At 38.9% G+C, this 19020-nt stretch overlaps 1 protein-coding gene across 6 annotated transcripts in view; it reads right to left on the bottom strand.

Annotated features, from left to right (window-relative positions):
* Positions 1 to 223: 223 nt before the first annotated feature.
* LOC131059830 (phosphatidylinositol 3-kinase, root isoform) overlaps positions 224 to 19020 on the bottom strand; it is a 244701-nt gene continuing 225904 nt past the window's right edge. For all 6 annotated transcript variants that reach the window (XM_057992864.2, XM_057992870.2, XM_057992865.2 and 3 more), the window contains exons 17-18: positions 904 to 1051; positions 224 to 770 (exon numbers count right to left, since the gene is read on the bottom strand). In XM_057992864.2, coding sequence (XP_057848847.1) covers positions 633 to 770; positions 904 to 1051 — 286 coding nt within the window. In that variant the 3' untranslated portion in view covers positions 224 to 632. The remainder of the gene's footprint in view (positions 771 to 903; positions 1052 to 19020) is intronic.

Raw genomic sequence — 19020 nt, 5'->3', positions numbered from 1 at the left:
ACCCAATCCCAAGAGCTCTCTTTAAGTAACAGTCGAAGTTTCATGGATCATCGTTGATAATGCAGGAAATTGAGATGATGTAGTAGACAATTTAGATGGTGACGAACAGTTAGAAAGGAGAGAAGATGATAATTATTAAAAAATAATCTAAGAAATGTGATGGTCAGAAGAAGGGTCAAAATGAAGAAGAAAACCATGGAGCGGTTCCGAAGGAACAGTTAGGTTGCCAAGAAACGAAGGACTCTGATTCAGAGTGTCAATATTGTATGAGGATGTATGCCACCAGATGTGCAGGCTTGGCATTGTTTAATAAGGGAATTGATAATTATAGAATTCATTTCATTAAAAGAGTTGACTTGACTTCAGGTGTTAACAAGTTTGTAACTTGATATTCCACCTTCTTATAAGCCTACAAAGACATCGAATTTTAAAAACTCAGAAAACATACCTTATTATGACTAGACGGTACCGGATTACAGAATGAAGAAAAAAAAGGCTCCAATTTATATGATGACACTGGAATTACGTACTGATTTCCTTTTCCGCTTCTGATCGTAGCAGAATAATTTATATTAAATGAAGGCCAAATCTGTTAGAGAAATGTTTATATAATCGCAACATAATTTCTATCTTTATCGCCAATACTGAGCCCATCGATGTATCGTCTCCACCATTTGTGGAAACAAAGCACTGACGCTATCGTTAATAAGGGACTGGAAGAATTGGATCGAGGCCTCATCATCCAGGTCCAAACGGAACTTTTCTTGGAGCTGCTTAAAACATCAATATTAGTTTTAGGAGAACAACATAATGAAAGCAGGACACATGAATAACATTCCATAGTTCAAAACTGAATGTATATAAACTAATAAAATAAATGAATTTATACTGGACTATACAAACCTTGAGAATACCCCTCTCTGGATCAGAAGCAATATCAGGAATTCCGGCTCCAGCCATTAAGTGGAAAAGATTCAGGATAAGATTACTAGATTTCCTGAGAATATTGTATGCCTCGCAGCAATATGATTTGAACTTCCCATAGTATTGGCTGTAGATAGAAGTCAAAATCAATGTGAAGCATTGTTTCTGATAAGTTAAAAATCCTTTATATTTATTTGTAGGCCTAAAAATTTGTACAGAATTTCCTACGATACAGGAATTGCATTGAACCATATAAGCTTTCTTGGACTATTTTCGAAATGAGAATATTATTTATGACTATTTCGTAGATTATTTAAAACGACTTTCTACCTATTATGATTTCAAATAATATAAATTTCTAGAAAATCACAAAGAAGTGACTTGAATATATAACTAATATTAGAAGCAACATTAAGAATGCCTCTTCAAGTTAAAAATGTGGAAAAGATCAAGGGTAAGGTTACTAGAATTCTTGAGTATACTCTATGCTTTTTAGCAATACGATTTTAACTCTTCATTGCATTGGCTGCGGACATAAGTCAGAATCAATGTGATGCGAATTCTTTGATAAGTTAAAATACTTTATATTTTGCCTCAGACAAAAATGTGTACAGATTTTCCAAGTTTTTGATTCCCGTCTGATGCAACAGTCATATTATAACACATTAGTTTCTGGACTACATATTGAACACACATTCATAGGGTCAATATATTACTGAGAATTTATTAGACTATCTATAAAAATTTGTGCCTTATTCCTATTATGACTGTAACCAATTCAGATTTTTACTAATATTTTCCAACAACAAAAAGTTCTGAAGATGCCAATGCTTTTCAGTAACAGTCATCCTGAGCATTGGAATTTATCACAGTAAGCATAAAGCCATACTAAAGTCTTCAGAAACTGATTTTGTTATTTCAGATTTTTGGGTCATTGGGAAACTTGACCCTAAAAATGGAGAATAGCTAGGCATAACCGAAGTCTAAGAGTGATATGTCATCGAAATAGTCTGTAAACATTGGAGCCTTCAAGAAAAAATTAAAATCCTTTCAAAAGTTCTAATGATATGATCGAAAATGTGTTATAGAATGTTGCATACAGATATGTAAAGGCACACACCAAGAGACGCACACTAAAAAATTTGGAGGGCTTCTATTACCAATTCGGTTTAGCTTTGAAATTTTATTCTTGTAATTGACATTGGATTTGAGGCAGCAGACTTCCATCATTTACAACAAATATTTAATGGTTAACGGAGGGCATAAATTTGTTTGAGAACTAGCATACAATAAACAAAATTTGAACAATTCGGAAACAGAAGATTTATGAACTGTTAAAACTGATGTATGTTGGATTAATCGATTCAAAGAATTTTAATTTTATAGTTTTCTGAATTGCTTTAATATGGCTTACAGAAAACAGAAGATGTATCACTTCAGAAATAAAAGATGTATTAACTGTTTATGTCAAAGATATCGATATGGGTTGAATTTTATCAGAACTAGTAAGAATCCATTTGCATGCCCTGCATTTCTGGTAAATAAAAGAGCAGAAAGAGAGAGAGAAGCAAGAAAAGGTTTTGTATTAATTATAAACCTCTAAATGATATAATCCTTCCATTCAATTACCCTATACCTTTCAGTGAGATTTGATTCAGATAGCTGCTAATAAGAGGATATTTTCAAAATTTAATCACAAATCAAGCTTTTGGCAGATTGAAGTCAAAGAATGTAACACAATATAACAGCCTTTTCAGTCCCTCCGGGATTATATAAATGGAAATTCTTGAATTCTTTGAAGAAAATGAGGTTGTGACCTAATCTTCCCTTCTTCTAAATGAAGGCCCAAGAAATCAATCTCCTTTTGACCAATTACCATTTTCTTGGCAGATAGACACATTCCATGTTCCTTTATGGCTGCAAACAATCTTTCTAAGTGTTGCCCATGCTCACATTCATTGTCCGCAAATACAATAATATCATCAATATAAAGTATAAACAACACAAAAATCTTTCAAATGCCTCAATGCTTGATCCATTTTTTGAAAAAATGTTAGTGCAGTACATAGATCAAATGGCATGACATTCCATTTTATATTTGTCACATTCTTTGACTTTAATCTGCCAAAAACTAATTAGCAATCAAATTTTGAAAATATCCTTTTATTAGCAGCTCTCTGAATCAAATCTGCACTGAATGTGTAATGTCCCCTTCCTAATTTTCCCTAGAATTTGCCATAGAATCAACCTTGCAACCAATTAGGGTTAGGGTTACATCTTACCAAGTAAAATATCCTTTTACATAATGTGATACTAGATTCAAATCCTGCGATCATAACATAAGAAACATATACACATATATAACATATATATATTATTAGGGTTAAGTCCATAACACATGATATTCATATAATATCTATAACATCATTTCAAACACATTTGGGTGTGGGAGAAGAAGCATGATAGATCCACCCAGAGCCATCCAACACTAAGCCCAATAGCAGAACTTTGGCCCTCTTGTCCTCAGTTGCAGGTAACATGGACATCCACTCAGGGTATCTGTTGATGTGTTTCTTAGGCATATGCGAACACAGAATAAAATACCAAATAGTATCTTATCCTCTCTTGAACAAAATCTCTCAAATGCTGAAGATTGGTTTAAGGATCACTTGAGAAGACTCCAAGGTTCATGAATGTAGGGTCACTACGTGTGGATAAGCTCCGTTGGTTGATGTGATTATGCTGGAATCACAAGGGGACTTACATTCGAATGCTTGATTTGCTGGAACTCGATCATCTGATGTTGCTATATGGTGATGCTCTTTGTCCTAAACTAGCTTGAATTGAAAAAAAAAGGGCAAAAGGAAAGGGTTAAGAGAGTCTACTTTAAGACCTAGAATGTAAGAAGATAGTTGAATGATTAGCTGGAATCCTACTGGGTAAGGTCTCACCATCAAACTAAACAATTTGACACAAGCTTAATGCAATCTTCTAAGGATGTTTCAAAGATGTTCAAATCATTACCATCAACATTGATCACCATTCAAGTTAATGCATAAGCAATGGACGTATAACAATTCAAAGTTAAGTTCATATCACTCCAGTTGACCACACAAGGCGCACTTACAATCAGTATGAGGCTAGTGGTATGGACTGGGCGGATTCCACACAAACGCATTCAACAAATTCTTCCATTCAATCTAATTATGTATCATCTAACATGAAGATCCAACAAGAAACCATGCACATTGTAAAGAAACAACACACTTCACCATAACTTCAATGAAAATGGAGTTCATTTACAACTTAGGTAACAATTTATGCCTTCTCCTCCTCTACTCTAATTACTATTCTATTCTCTTAAGACTATCTATTGACTATTAGCTATTCTACTCCCTATTAACCTTTACAAATGAAGAGTTTGAGCTTTTATAGAGAGCTCATTTACAATGAATGGCCATGATTGAATCTCCATCAATGGCCAAGATTTTACAATAAAAACCCTAATTAGGGTTTGTTACAACAAAATCTCCTTAGCCAATGAGAAAATTACATTCAATGAGTGTGGACCAATAGATGCCAAGGGTAAGTACATCGGAGTTTGTGCATCCATGGGTTCGTCTGGTACATTGAATCAAGACTTGTTGAGGTAAACCTTCCCTGATTGGTGAATGGTGACTGGGATAATGACTAGGACGCCACCTTTAACTTGCACTTCGTAGTCTTGATTTGATTGATCTCTTCAACATTCTCTAGCTCGCTCAAAGTAGTGGTGATGGGAATTATTGACGTAGCTAAGTCCTTCCACCTTTGCTTGCTTACCTTGGAGTGATTTTATGACTTCGCCTTAACACTCCTCTAATCTCTTCATGCCTCCAGCGTGTGGTGAGAATCTTTTGAATATCTTGAGATCTTCTCCTTCTTGATGTCTTTGTATTTGCTGATAAAGCTTCTTGAAGGCATCTTCCTTGTATCTTGTATCTTGTCCTTGGTGTTTAAACTTTCTCCTTGAGATCCTTGTTCCAATCTTCCTTCAACCTAGCCCATTTGATCTCTTTCCTTACCTCCTGCAAAATGAACAATTGCACATCAAACACACAAGATATACAACTTGATCTAATCTTTGATTTTTTTTTATGATTTCTTTCTAAATCTAATCAAAGGGTTGACAGTAATCAATGAATTCGCTGTGTGGAAGGCAAACTTAATGTCCTAGAGCAAATCTGGGCTGTCTTAAGGTAAATTCGCTGGCTGATAAGCTTGCTGGCTGAGAAAATTCGCTTCTTTGGTGCTCAAATGATGAATCTCGCCTGCTCCAAAAGATTAGACCTGCATCTCCAATGATGAAATTCGACCTTATGCTGATGGAATTCACTGATGTTCTGCTGAAGTTCACTAATTCTGTTCCCATTTTCGCATTTGAAGAGAAGAGAATGTTTGAGTTGATGGTTAGAATGAATGTTCTAACTTCTCCTTTATAGGCGCTTGGGGTAAAGGTCATGTCTTTTGAGTGTAAGGCCGACTCACTTTAAAATAACAAATCACCTTTCCCATGCTGGCTGACTTCACATTATAGTTCTCCTTTTAGCAATTCGAATTTTGAATAAGTTTAGGTGTCAAAAATGCTTGCCTTTGAGAATTTCGCTTTGGGTCCTTGACAAGGACATGAATCTTGTAATCAGATTGCTCTAGGTCTTTTGGAAGGACAAGGTCAAGGTAGACAATTCGCTCCATGTCCTTAACAAGGACAGGACCTAAATCAAAATTTCGCTTCAGGACCCTTGGGAGGTGTTGTGAGGTATTCACACATCACCCCATTGCAAATGGGGACCCCCACTTTTTCGCTTTCTAGGTTAGTTGTCTTTGCTTAGTTCTCAGTTGTTGTCGAGTCTTTTCTATTAACCTTTTGTTTGTAGTTGCTCAGAAGCTGATCAAGTCTCTTTCTTAAGGATGAAGTGATGGTTAAACACTCCCTTTGCCCAGCCAAGGCACAATCACTTCCACTTCTCCCAGCACTGTCAGTGGGCGTCCAAACCCGACCTCACTCATTTCCATCCCTCATTATTGCCATCCCCATTTCCCCCTTCCATCTCATCACCTATACCCTTCACCTACACTACCCTTGTCATGTCCCCTTTCTAGAGTGGACATCAGAGACGGAGGAGTTGGCCTATCATTGGAGTCTCATAGGCTAGCAGAGGTTGATTGGGACTCATTCAGTGCATATAGTGACTGGATTTTGTCTTTACAGGCAGTTTGGAGCCAGTTTGGAGCAATTCCTAGATTTTAGGGGATATCCCTAAATTTTAGGAGGTCGTGACAGTTGCCAGTTGTGAGGTCATTCATGACCTTTCAGATGGTTTCAATTTCAGGACGACATGGTGTGTTCCCTAGTTTCTAGGAGCATCCCTAGATTTTAGGGAAGGGATTGCCAGTTGATCCATGATTTCCAACATCAGTCACAAACAGGTGACAGGTTCAGTTTCAGGCTTTTGGTGTGTTTCGAGCTTTCTGTAACTATTTGGGTTATATTTTTAATATATTTAAATATTTCCTAAGTTAGCATTTTAATATTTTAAATAAGGCTATGTCTATAGCCATTTCGGAGTAATAAGGGGTTTTTGGCTTCATCTGGATTTGTATGCCCATGTGTTATAGCTCGTTGGAAAGGTCTTGAACTTTTCTAAATGATTTTCACTTGCCAGGGTCCTTTTGGCGCTTGGAGTTAATTTATATTGAAAAAGTGGTGTTTTCTCTATACCTGGGCGCCCAATATTGGGAAATATGACTTTATATTAAAGCGCACTTTTCATATATCTTTAGGGTTCGATTTGGAAGGAAAGAGATATAAGGAGAAGGAAACCTAATTTCTCATTATCTTTTACATATTGAAAACTTGTTAGGTGCGATATTGCTCTGGTAGAGGAATTCTTCAATCTGGGACACAAACCCCATGATTGGTACTGGCTGGGACGTAGCCCTCAGCTATTGATCGGCAGTGGATTCTTGTGGCATTAGCATTATTGGTCAGATTGTATGCACTATTCCTTGTGGAGATTCAGATTGCTTGGTAAGGGTTTCAGCAAGGTGGTTGAATTTCCCAGCTGGGGCGTGATTGTTTCAGCTTGATGCCACCATTACAGCAGGTACACTATATGCTGGAAGTGGTGAAGACTTTCATTCAGCCATAGCTGGTGTTCTTGGTTTGTGTTCATCATCTACCCTTCAATTGGCGCCATTATTGGATGTAAGCACATTCCCAATGCGTAGGGAATAATTTGGATATTATAAATCAAAAATCTGCCTGGTACGATTTGTATCAATTCTGATTTAATTGAATGTTCTTACTTGTTTCAGTTTCCTTCCTTATTTGCTGTTCATTATTCATTACTTGCTTATATATTCAAAAAATACAAAAAGGAAACCAAACATTCTGCAACTTCTCTCTATTCTGTAAGACCATCAGCAAAAATCACAGGAAAATATAGTTTATTATTTTAAAAATTACAGCAGATCAGCAAGGGGATCCATCAGGGATCTTTCAGTGGTATCAGAGCCTACATCTTGCTAGCCTGTAGGGTTTATGAGAAATTGTCACATCTGGGTACTGGATAAAAAGTTTTGATAATTCATTTCAGCATCTGGGTACTGGATAAAAGGTTTTGATAATTCATTTTGGCATTTGGGTAGTTGATAAAAAGTTTTGATAATTCATTCCAGCATCTGGGTATTTGATAAAGGTTTTGATAATTCATATCAGCAACTGGGTAGTTGTCAACCTACACATTTATGCTTACAGTTGACAGCTGGTAAGACAATACGTTGGCCAAAGTCCCAAAATTGTTGAGAACAAACTTTATTTCGACCTCCGGGATCCGTTGGGATATCAGTTTAGTTAAAAGTAAATACCATGGCTAGAACTAAAATTGGGCACTCAAAAGTTTCATCTTCTCCAACACGTAAAAGTAGGATGCCTCCTGCCAAGATATTTAATGATACAGTTATGAGCAGCTATCATCAGTATTGTTCTCTTCCTAAGATGATACGTGAGCTCCTTTCCTTCACACAATTTATGGGTGTACCCGGAGTAGACGAAGATAACTTGGTAGCTACAAGTTCAGATCAGTGGCAAAGAAGGAAAGAAGAATCAAGGGTGCAGGAATCAGGAATGGACAAAGAACTTTCATTTAGCGGTAATATACCTCTACATAAGAATGTTTTGGTGCCCTCAAGTTCCGATGAGTGGGACAAGAATTTATGTGATGGTTTTGTTAGACATGTGGATTCAACTCAAGGAGACATTAGGACAGCTTTGGATAATGAATTGTCCTCACCTTCTGTGCAGGGGATTTCCAAGAGGCAACTGATTTAGAGGTTAGCAATTCTGATTTTCATGACAGCAATGAGGTACCTTTGCATCAGCTTGAGGTATCAATATCTACACTTGTACAAGATGGTGCCAATGGGCTGTCACGTGAAGGTATTCAAAATTCGGGTACCAATGATGCTTTGAATGTTGAGAACTCATATCATGATGATTCTGATTTTATAGATCAGACCTTAGAATCCAGCCCAGTATGTTCTCTTAGTAGCACTGGACCCCAGGATCATGAGCCAGTGGGTTGTGCAGACACATGGGATGCAGAAGAGAGTGATGATAGTGCGTTTTCAGCAGTATCATCATTGACGGATGTGGTGTTCTCAAAGGCACAGAGCAGCAGTACTTTGGATGAGGTTGTATCCATGGCCGAGTGCATACACGATGTTGACTACAGAGAGGTACAGGATACAGATACAACTTCTTTCCACAATGTAGATTTTGAGTTTGTACAGTTACAGGAGAGCCAACATTCTCGGACTCCTCATCACCTGATTGGACAACTCAAGGTTGATGACAAGAGTATAGACACAGTTATTGAGCATTTCGATGTCGCTCGCCAGTTGTTGGCTACACATAGTTGGAGCACCCTCATGATTGATGAGCAAGGCAGCAGTGATTTTTCCTTACCAGAGTTTCATGCTCTTTATGGAGCCATTGGGATACTGAAGCATGAGTATTTACAGTTAGTGGCTGACCGAGATTATCTCCTTCAGAGGGATTTTATTAGTTATGGTGCTTTGTTGAGGGAAGAGGAGGAAGTTGATGTCCTCTCTTTGGAGCTTGAGGCGACTGTTGTTGCATGGGAGGATACCCAATTGTCCCTTCAAGAAATGAAATCCAGATTGGAGGAGCTTTCTGATAGATTGAGAGTGGCACAAACATCATCAGCGACAGATACAGTACAGTGTTCTACTGTGACACTGCGAGATTCACCAGAGAGTTGTGATTTGACTCACGATATTACTCCATCATTGTTTTCACAGGCGACTAGCAGTTTGTCAACTGGTTGGGAGTATGATACTCCTGTTGACTTGTTTCCTTCTCTGGAAAGCAAATCTTCTTTTACACCTCTTACAGCTGACAAGGGAAACCAGTATGTTTCACCGCAGAGCCACAGTGCTCAGTTGAGGTGTATTTTGGATTTTGGATCTCAAACATATGAGTTGTCTTCGAATTCATGGTTTGAGAGCAGTGGGAGTGATGAAGAGTTTGATGGACAAGATTATGACACAGAGCCATTGAGTGAGCCTACGAGAGTCCATTTAGATTACCTCGTGAGGAGTGCACTTCATTTCTCTTTTAGTCCGATTGTAGATGATTGGATGGCTCGCAAATGTGAGTTGGTTCAGGACTTATGCTATCCGTGTTGCAATAGTGCTCTCCCATCTTCAGAGGATAGAGTTATTGATTGTAGGCACCCGATCCAGCAGTTTGGGATGGATTGTTTGCGAGATCAGCAAACAATCAACCGTTATGATGAGCAGCGACCGTCAGAGTTTTTCATCTCCTTGACACAGAGACTTCATCCAGGATCATGGGGGAAGGATGATGCATGGATTAGCAAGTGTGTTGTTGTGGATGGTTATCACAGGTGTGAGAGTTTCACAGTGGCTGTAGAGACACGGTATCGAGGATGCCTCTTACTATCATTGTCTCTTCATGACAGATGGATGTGGATTTAGTTTTATTTGGCATCCAGGTGTTGATTCATTTGATACAGCATCTTATAGGGATTATAGTATGTTGCTCCAGATATTAAGATTATATGGCACTTATATCAGAGGAGAGCAGCAGGAGCAGTTTATGTCCTATAGGTGGTTTGTGTGGGATCATGGTATAGACATGTGTAGTACCTTTCTTTCGTGGATCCTACATGGGTTGCTTCACTTCAGATGTATAGATGTGGTCGTGGGTGTACAGTGGTTGTTGACACTTGGACGGTATGTTCGGAATTTCACGAGGATGGAGATGGAGTTTACCCACTATCCATCTCAGTTTATCGAGCAGAGTGGGACGATAGTTGATCCACAGGTTGATTGTCATCAAATAGCTGACGTGGATGAGTTATGTGATGTTACTCCTAGTGAGTACTTTGAGCCAATTGATGTGGCAGTTTCACCTGATTCTCTAGACCGGGTGATTGTTTCATTGCTGGTTGGTGATTACATATTTTAAGATGCCAGCCTAGACAGTGATGATTTTGGTCAGTATTATATATTGTTTAGCGAGTTGGCATTAGATCTTCCGGCACATCAGTAGCAGTGTGTGGCAGTTGTGTGCCACTTGTGTCAAATGGGGTCAGATCACAGAGGGTCTTCCATGAATTGGCATTCATTGGATATTATGACGGATGTTATGCATGTTGGTGATCACAGACACACTAGTGATCTTGGCATTTATGGATATTTGATCTATGGAGATGATATAGTTTTCCATTGCTCACTTGAGGTATTCAGCAGGAGCTATGCTTCGCTCTGGGACCCAGGCAGTGTTGATTTGATAGCACAGGTGCTTCGGCGTTTTGAGGAGCCATTCCAGATTGGGGTATTGCATGTTGTTTATATCAGAGATGAGCAGCAGTTACATGTAATGATTTGTTTACGTATTATTTGGGATGGTGGAGGATTGGTGTTTCAGTTGGTTGTGGGCAAGCAACTCCGAGAGGGGACGATTGTCATGTCCTCTTTCTAGAGTGGACATCAGAGACGGAGGAGTTGGCCTATCATTGGAGTCTCGTAGGCTAGCAGAGGTTGATTGGGACTCATTCAATGCATATAGTGACTGGATTTTGGCTTTACAGGCAGTTTGGAGCACTTCCTAGATTTTAGGGGATATCCCTAAATTTTAGGAGGTCGTGACAGTTGTCAGTCGTGAGGTTACTCATGACCTTTCAGATGGTTTCAGTTTCAGGACGACAGGGTGTGTTCCCTAGTTTCTAGGAGCATCCCTAGATTTTAGGGAAGGGACTGCCAGTTGATCCATGATTTCCGACATCAGTCACAGACAAGTGACAAGTTCAGTTTCAGTCTTTTGGTGTGTTTCAAGCTTTCTGTAGCTATTTGGGTTATATTTTTAATATATTTAAATATTTCCTAAGTTAGCGCTTTAATATTTTAAAGAAGGCTATGTCTATAGCCATTTCGGAGTAATAAGAGGTTTTTGGCGTCATCTGGATTCGTATGCCCATGTGTTATAGCTCATTGGAAAGGTCTTGAACTTTTCTAAATGATTTTCACTTGCCAGTGTCCTTTTGGCGCTTGGAGTTATTTTATATTGAAAAAGTGGTGTTTTCTCTATACTTGGGCGCCCAATATTGGGAAATATGACTTTATATTAAAGCGCACTTTTCATATATCTTTAGGGTTTGATTTGGAAGGAAAGAGATATAAGGAGAAGGAAACCTAATTTCTCATTATCTTTTACATATTGAAAACTTCTTTGGTGCGATATTGCTCTGGTAGAGCAATTCTTCAATCTGGGATGCAAACCCCATGATTGGTACTGGCTGGGACGTAGCCCTCAGCTATTGATTGGCATTGGATTCTTTTGGCATTGGCATTTTGGTCAGAGTGTATGCGCTATTCCTTGTGGAGATTCAGATTGCTTGGTATGGGTTTCAGCAGGGTGGTTGAATTTCCCAGCTGGGGTGTGATTGTTTCAGGTTGATGCCACCATTACAGCAGGTACACTATATGCTGGAAGTGGTGAAGACTTTCATTCAGCCATAGCTGGTGTTCTTGGTTTGTGTTCATCATCTACCCTTCAGTTGGCGCCATTATTGGATGTAAGCACATTCCCAGTGCGTAGGGAATAATTTGGATATTATAAATCAGAAATCTGCCTAGTACGATTTGTATCAATTCTGATTTAATTGAATGTTCTTACTTGTTTCAGTTTCCTTTCTTATTTGTTGTTCTTTATTCATTACTTGCTTATATAATCAAAAAATACAAAAAGGAAACCAAACATTTTGCAACTTCTCTCTATTCTGTAAGACCATCAACAAAAATCACAAGAACATATAGTTTATTATTTTAAAAATTACAGCAGATCAGCAAGGGGATCCATCAGGGATCTTTCAACCCTCCCCTACCTTTCCATTTTTCCTATCATATCCTAAAACTTCATTCACTATCCCCATATACCACATCCTAACCTCGTTACCCATCTACCTATCCTCATCACCTATCCTAGCCCCATCCATTATAGCCTTTACCTACCTTATTTCCCTAAGCTTGCCTCTACCTCATACCCATTGACCTACCCATTCATTACCTACCACTCTACCTCCTACCCCTATCCCATCCTAACCTACCTTCCATTCCCTACCTTTTCCCTTAACTACCAACTTAGCTTCTTACCCTTTCATTACCCCCTTATTCCTCTCGTTCCATTTTACTCCCCATATATCCTAACTCCTTTCATCAACCCCTTTTACCTCCTATATCCTAAACCTCCTCACCCTACGTATTTCCTACCTTCCATCATTTTTATCCCTTATGTCCCCCTTTCCTGCAACATCCCATTCCCCCCTCTTTCTCCACGTAGCAGCTACCCTTAACATTTCCTACCACTCCCCCACCTCATATTTCTCTCCACCGTATCATATCATCCTTTTGGGCCCTACACACTAAAAAATGGAGAATCAAATAAGATTTTTTAAGGACCTTCCTTGCTGGGACCCACCGAGCTTTAGCCTGGGAGTTTTAAAAGTGTTTTTAATTACCATAAGCTTGGGCCCCACAAAATCTGAAATGGAGATTTTTAAAGCTTGTTTTAAGGCATAGTATTTCCTTCGACTTCCTTTACCACCGTAGCCTTGATTGGGCCCCACCAAACTCTAAGGTGAAGAAAAAAGTTTTTAAGACATTTAATTTTTATTTGTTTAAAAGGAAAACAGCCACCTCATCATTTCTTTGACCCCTAATATCCCCAGCATGAGCCATGATAAGACACAATGCAAGATGTGGCACCAACAAAAAATAAGCGAGCTTGCCTCTGAAGTGGAAGATGTGTCACATAAACAAAACATTGGGGGGGATTTAAATTCAAAATCAAATCGTAAGAAGAGCAGGGCGGGCCCGAATATGATCTACAGCAGAAGAGCATAGAACTCTCAATTTGAACAAGGCAGAGATAAAGGTAGTTAACTTCCAGCATGTGGGAAAGGTGAATCAGACTCAATCATGCTGATGTGAATTTCACCAAGTGTCATCTTTCAGAGTCCAATCTGATGGAAGGTGAAGATATATCAGATTTCAAGACAGTATTACCGAGAAATGATTCATTTCCAGATTGATAAAGCTAATAATGTTGTTAAGTTTTGTTTCTTTTTAATTGAAATTGTCTTTTTTTTTACTTTCAGGTGAAAAATAAAAGACTCGGGCAAATCAAAGCAGATCAGACCTAAATGAATTCAGGGAGCAGGATTCAAAAGGACCAGACCTAAATGAATTCAGGGAACAAGATTCAAAAGGAGCAGACCTAATTAGATGCAAGCCATCATTATCATCCAACACTAAATTTACAATCAGACCTGATTTGAGGTCAATTTCTGCTTGAGATGAAGCAAAAGCAACTTGTTTGAAGCCTAATTTTGTGCTTAATTCAAGGTTGAGGCAGAAGGATCTTAATTTGAATAAAAAAGAGCAGATTGGGGGTATTTCTACAGACCTGGTCCATATCAGATTCAGGTTGGATTTCATCAATCTGAAAGTGACAGATTTATGGGAAAAGGAAACATGAATTTAACAAGGAAGAAGTGAATTCAACACAATCTAGGACAATTTCATTAAGCACAATTGCTTGTGCAAATGAGGACAAAATCACCGGTTTTCCTGAGACCTGAGCAACATTGGATGATTGGCATGCAGATTGGAAACAAGGGCTGAATCACAGAAGTTTGCCACACTTCATGTGCTTGGTGAGAGGAGCGAACTTCACCTCCAAGCCCTCAAGAGGTTTATTTCATGTTTGAGCATGAGTAAGCGAACTTCATAAACTCAAGGGGAAAAGCGAACCTCAAGTCCGAGCATTAATTGGAGCAAAATTTTTGCATTTCGCTCCCGTACCTTGCCAAGGGCCAAGAGCGAAATCTATTTTGCTCCAATACTTTGCCAAGGACATAGAGCGAATATCATCTCCAAGCCGTGTACCTTAGAAAGGACAGAAAGCGAATCCTTCATCATTGGTGTACCTTAGAAAGGATATGGAGTGAGTTTCTTCACTCAATCATGCCTTGCCCTCACCATGGTCATAGAGCAAATTCACCTCTTGAAGCTTGTCCTTAAGAAGATCTTAGAGCGAAAATGCATTATAGGTCCTATCCTTGGAAAGGACATTGGGCGAAATCCATTGCTTAGCTCGTCCTTGCTGATGGTCTAGAGCGATTTCATGCCTTCTCCTTGCTGATCATAGAGCGGGCTTAAGTATGTGTCTTGGAGCAAAATTAATCATTTGATTATGTCCTTACCTTGGTCCAAGAGCGAACTTCATTTGGAGCTTGTCCTTAGGGAGGTCAGAGAGCGAAAAATGTTGATATAGGTCCTGTCCTCATCAAGGACACAGAGCGAAAATTTTATATAGGGCCTGTCCTTAGAAAGGACATGAAGCGAAGCACTTGTTTTGACCTTGGCCACCTAAAAGACGTTAAGCGAAGTGATGAGAAAAGTGTACCTTGCAAAGGTTGAGGAGCAAAAAATGTTGATAGAAGTCCTATCCTCATCAAGGACAGAGAGCGAACTGCCTTAGGAAGCTTGTTCTTAGAAAGGTCAGCCAGCGAACTTTATTATAGGTCCTAACCTTGGGAAGGATAGAGAGCGAACTTGATCATTATAGGTCCTGTCCTTAGCAAGGACATAGAGCGAAACCATTACATCAAATGAATCACATGTACCTTGCATAAGATCCAAAGCGAAATTCAACAAGGCAAGTATTTTGGCACCTAAACAAATTCAAAATTTCAAATTGCTAAGGAGGGAGAACAATGATTTACCAAGTTGGCCAGCACCAAGAAGGATAATTTACATTTTGTTTACACTAGATCAAGTCGGCCTTGCATCCCAAAAGACACACCTCTACCCTAGGCCGCATATATATGAGAGGTTGAAAGATCATTTTAACATTAAGTTAAAGCACAATCCCTCTCTATAAGCAGCAGATCACCGAATCACTCCAGCAAGACAGCGAATTTCTCCAACTAGACATCAGATTTTGTAAGCACATAAGCGAATTTCATCAAGATATAAGTAAATTGCACCAGTACAAGGGCGAAATCAGACTTTGAAGGAAGCAAGGTAAGGAATCAAAAGGATCAGATTGGAGGAGGATTGGGGTAAAGACCTCAAGGAGAAAGTTTCAACACCAAGGACAAGATACAAGGAAGATGCCTTCAAAAGGCTTCATCATGCAAATACAAGAACATCAAGGGGAGAAGATCTCAAGATAGTCAAAGATTCTTACCACACCCTGGAGGCATGAAGAAGATTGGAGTAAGGATTTAAAGGAAGAGATCATGCAATCACTCCAAGGCAAGCAAGCAAGGATGGAAGGAGTCAGCTACATCAATAGTTCCCATCACCACTTCTTTGAGCGAGCTAGAGAATGTTGAGTATCAAGAGATATCTCTCGATATCCCTTCATGATGATGAATATATCCAGTCTACAAAGTGCAAGATTGAGGTGGCATCCCAGTCACTACTCCACCAATCTAAGGGGTCCATATCAACACGTCCAAGTTCAATGAATCAAGCTCATATGTGAAGGCACAAACTCCGATGTACCTATCTTTGACATCTATTGGTCCACACTCATTGAATGTAATTTTCTCATTGGCTAGAGAGAGTTGGTTGTAACAAACTCTAATTAGGGTTTTCATTGTAAAATCTTGGCCATTGATGGAGAATCAATCCTAGTCGTTCAATGTAAATGAGCTCTCTAAATAAAGCTCAAGCTGTTCATTTGTAAAGGTTAATAGCAAGAAGAATAGTTAATAGCGAGTAGAATAGCAATAGTCAATAGATAATCTAAAGAGAATAGAATAGAAGTTATAGAGTAGGAGAAGGCAGAAATTGTTGCCTAAGTTGTAAATGAACTCCATTTTCATTGAGGTTATAGTGAAGTGTGTTGTTTCTTTATAACATGCATGGTTTCTTGTTGGATCTTCATGTTAGATGATAAGTAGTTAGATTGAATGGGAGAATTTGTTGAATGCATTTGTGTGAAATCTGCCCAGTCCATACCACTACCCTCTTACTGATTGTAAGTGCGCCTTGTGTGGTCAACTGGAATGATATGAGCTTAATTTTGAATCGTTCTACACTCATTGTTTATGCATTAACTTGAATGGTGATCAATGTTTGATGGTATTGGTTCGAACATCTTTGAAACGTCCTTAGAAGATTGCACTGAGCTTGTGTCAAATTGTTCAAGTTGATGGTGAGACCTTGCTCGGTAGGGTTCCATATAGTCATTCATCTATGTTCTTACATTCTAGGTCTTAGAATAGGCTTTCTCAACCCTTTACCTTTCGCCATTTTTTCAATCAAGCTAGGTTAGGATAGAGCATCACCATATAGCAACGTCAGATGATCTAAATTCTAGCAAATCAAGCATTTAGGCATTCGAATGTAAGTCCCCTTGTGATTCTAGCATAATCACATCAAACCAACTAAGCTTATCCACACGCAGTGACCCTACATTCACGAACCTTGGAGTCTTCTCAAGTGATCCTTAAGTTAATCTTCAACATTTGAGAGATTTTGTTCAAGAGAGGATAAGATACTTTTGGGTATTTTATTCTATATTCGCATGTGCTTAAAAAAACACATCAATAGGAGGTACATGACCTTAGTGTGATTTTTGTTCTATGTGCTTAGCAAGGACATAACTCTTGATATAAAAAAATGCGCTCTTTGTCCTTAGGAAGGACAGGACCTATAATGAAAATTTGCTATTCATCCTTAGGAAGGACGGGACCTATAATGAAAATTCGCTCTTCGTCCTTAGGAAGCATGGGACCTATAATGAAAATTCGCACTTCGTCCTTAGGAAGGACGGGACCTATAATGAAAATTCGCTTTTTGTCCTTAGGAAGGATGAGACCTATAATGAAAATCCTCTCTTCGTCCTTACGAAGGATGGGACCTATAATGAAAATTCGCTCTTCATCCTTAGGAAGGACAAGACCTATAATGAAAATTCGCTCAATGTCCTCTCCAAGACCAAGATCTAAAATAAGGAAGTTCACTCTAGGTCCTTTCGAAGGACAACACTTGAAGGAAAATTTCGCTCTGCGTCCTCTCCAAGGGCATCAATTCAACATTCGCCTTAGGACCTGTTGTGACCATTTCACACATCGCCCCATTAGAATGGGGACCCCCTCTTTTTCGCTTTTGTTTTGCTTGTTCTTCTCTCTGCTTTTAGGGTTTTGAGTGAGTGAGTTGTCTGTCTAGACTAGGGCTAAACCTTAGGGGTTTCTTTTGGATGTTATTCACGCTGAGTCCAATCAAATTTTGAAAATTGTTAAGCGTCCTCCTGAAGATTTGAAATGATTGAAATTAGGTAAGACTTTTAGGAAAGTCAAGTAGGTCTCAGGTTAGGTCTAATAAAGGGTTTTTAGGGTAAAATCCAATTTTGACTAAGTGTTAGCATTTTTGAAGGAAATTGTGTGTTCTTGCCTAGGTGAGTTTTGATCAAATTTTGGAAGTAAGATGATGCCTGAAACAGAGAAATCGCTCCTGACCCTCAGACAGGGCCCAGGGCGAAATTTATCCTGAATACAATTTCTTGTTTTTGATGGGCTTGCTAACTGGTTCCTGACCTTGAAAATGACCTAACTTTGCCTTGTGAAGCAGTTTGAGACTTAAATTTGAAGCAATTTGGCCTAAAAGGGTAAAATCGCTACGGACCCTCAGAGAGGGCCCACAGCGAGTTTTTGATTTCCTTCATTTTGCAATGAAAAGAGACCAAGTTTTGATCATAAATGGAAAATAAATGACCTTCTCCACCCACCTGAGGAAGTTTTGGCTAGAAATGATGAAGGACCTTGTTGAAAACAGAAAAATCGCTACGGACCCTTAGAGAGGGCCCATAGCGAGAAATCTTATAAGGGTCACTGCAAGCTTTATTTGGTCGATTTGAGAGGTCAAGAGCATGATGAAGGATAGAATGAACATAATGAAGTATCCAGACTTGATCAAAAATGATGAATTGAAGGATTTTTGCCCAGAAAGGAAAAATCGCTACAGACCCTCAGAGAGGGCCCACAGAGATTTTCTTTGTGTGCACATTTTTGGACCTTTCTTGGACATGAATTTTTATTCATAGCAAAGAACAAGATGACATCTCCCTTAGCAAGGTGATTTTTAAATGAAAAGTGAAGCATTTTGGTCCAAGTAGCAAAAATTGCTACGGACCCTTAGAGAGGGCAAATAGCGAGATTTTCAAATATGAATTATTCTTGCAGGATCAAACTGATTTTATGATTGGAAGGGATGGAGGAAGGCAAGGTCTATCCGTTGAATATAATTTGGAGGATCAACACTAGAGGAAATCAACCCAAAATGAAAAAGTCGCTACGGACCCTCACTGAAGGCCCACAGCGAGAAATCGCTCCGGACCCTTAGAGAAGGCCCACAGCGAGAAACCTAAAATGGGAGGTTTTCATCCAAGTTTGAGGAAAGCTAAGGTTAGGAATGGGTTAGAAACGATGTTTG

Source organism: Cryptomeria japonica, chromosome 10, assembly GCF_030272615.1.
Source record: "Cryptomeria japonica chromosome 10, Sugi_1.0, whole genome shotgun sequence".
NCBI lineage: Eukaryota > Viridiplantae > Streptophyta > Pinopsida > Cupressales > Cupressaceae > Cryptomeria > Cryptomeria japonica.
The sequence above is the reverse complement of the archived record's forward strand: the minus strand, read 5'-3'. Positions and strand labels throughout refer to the sequence as shown.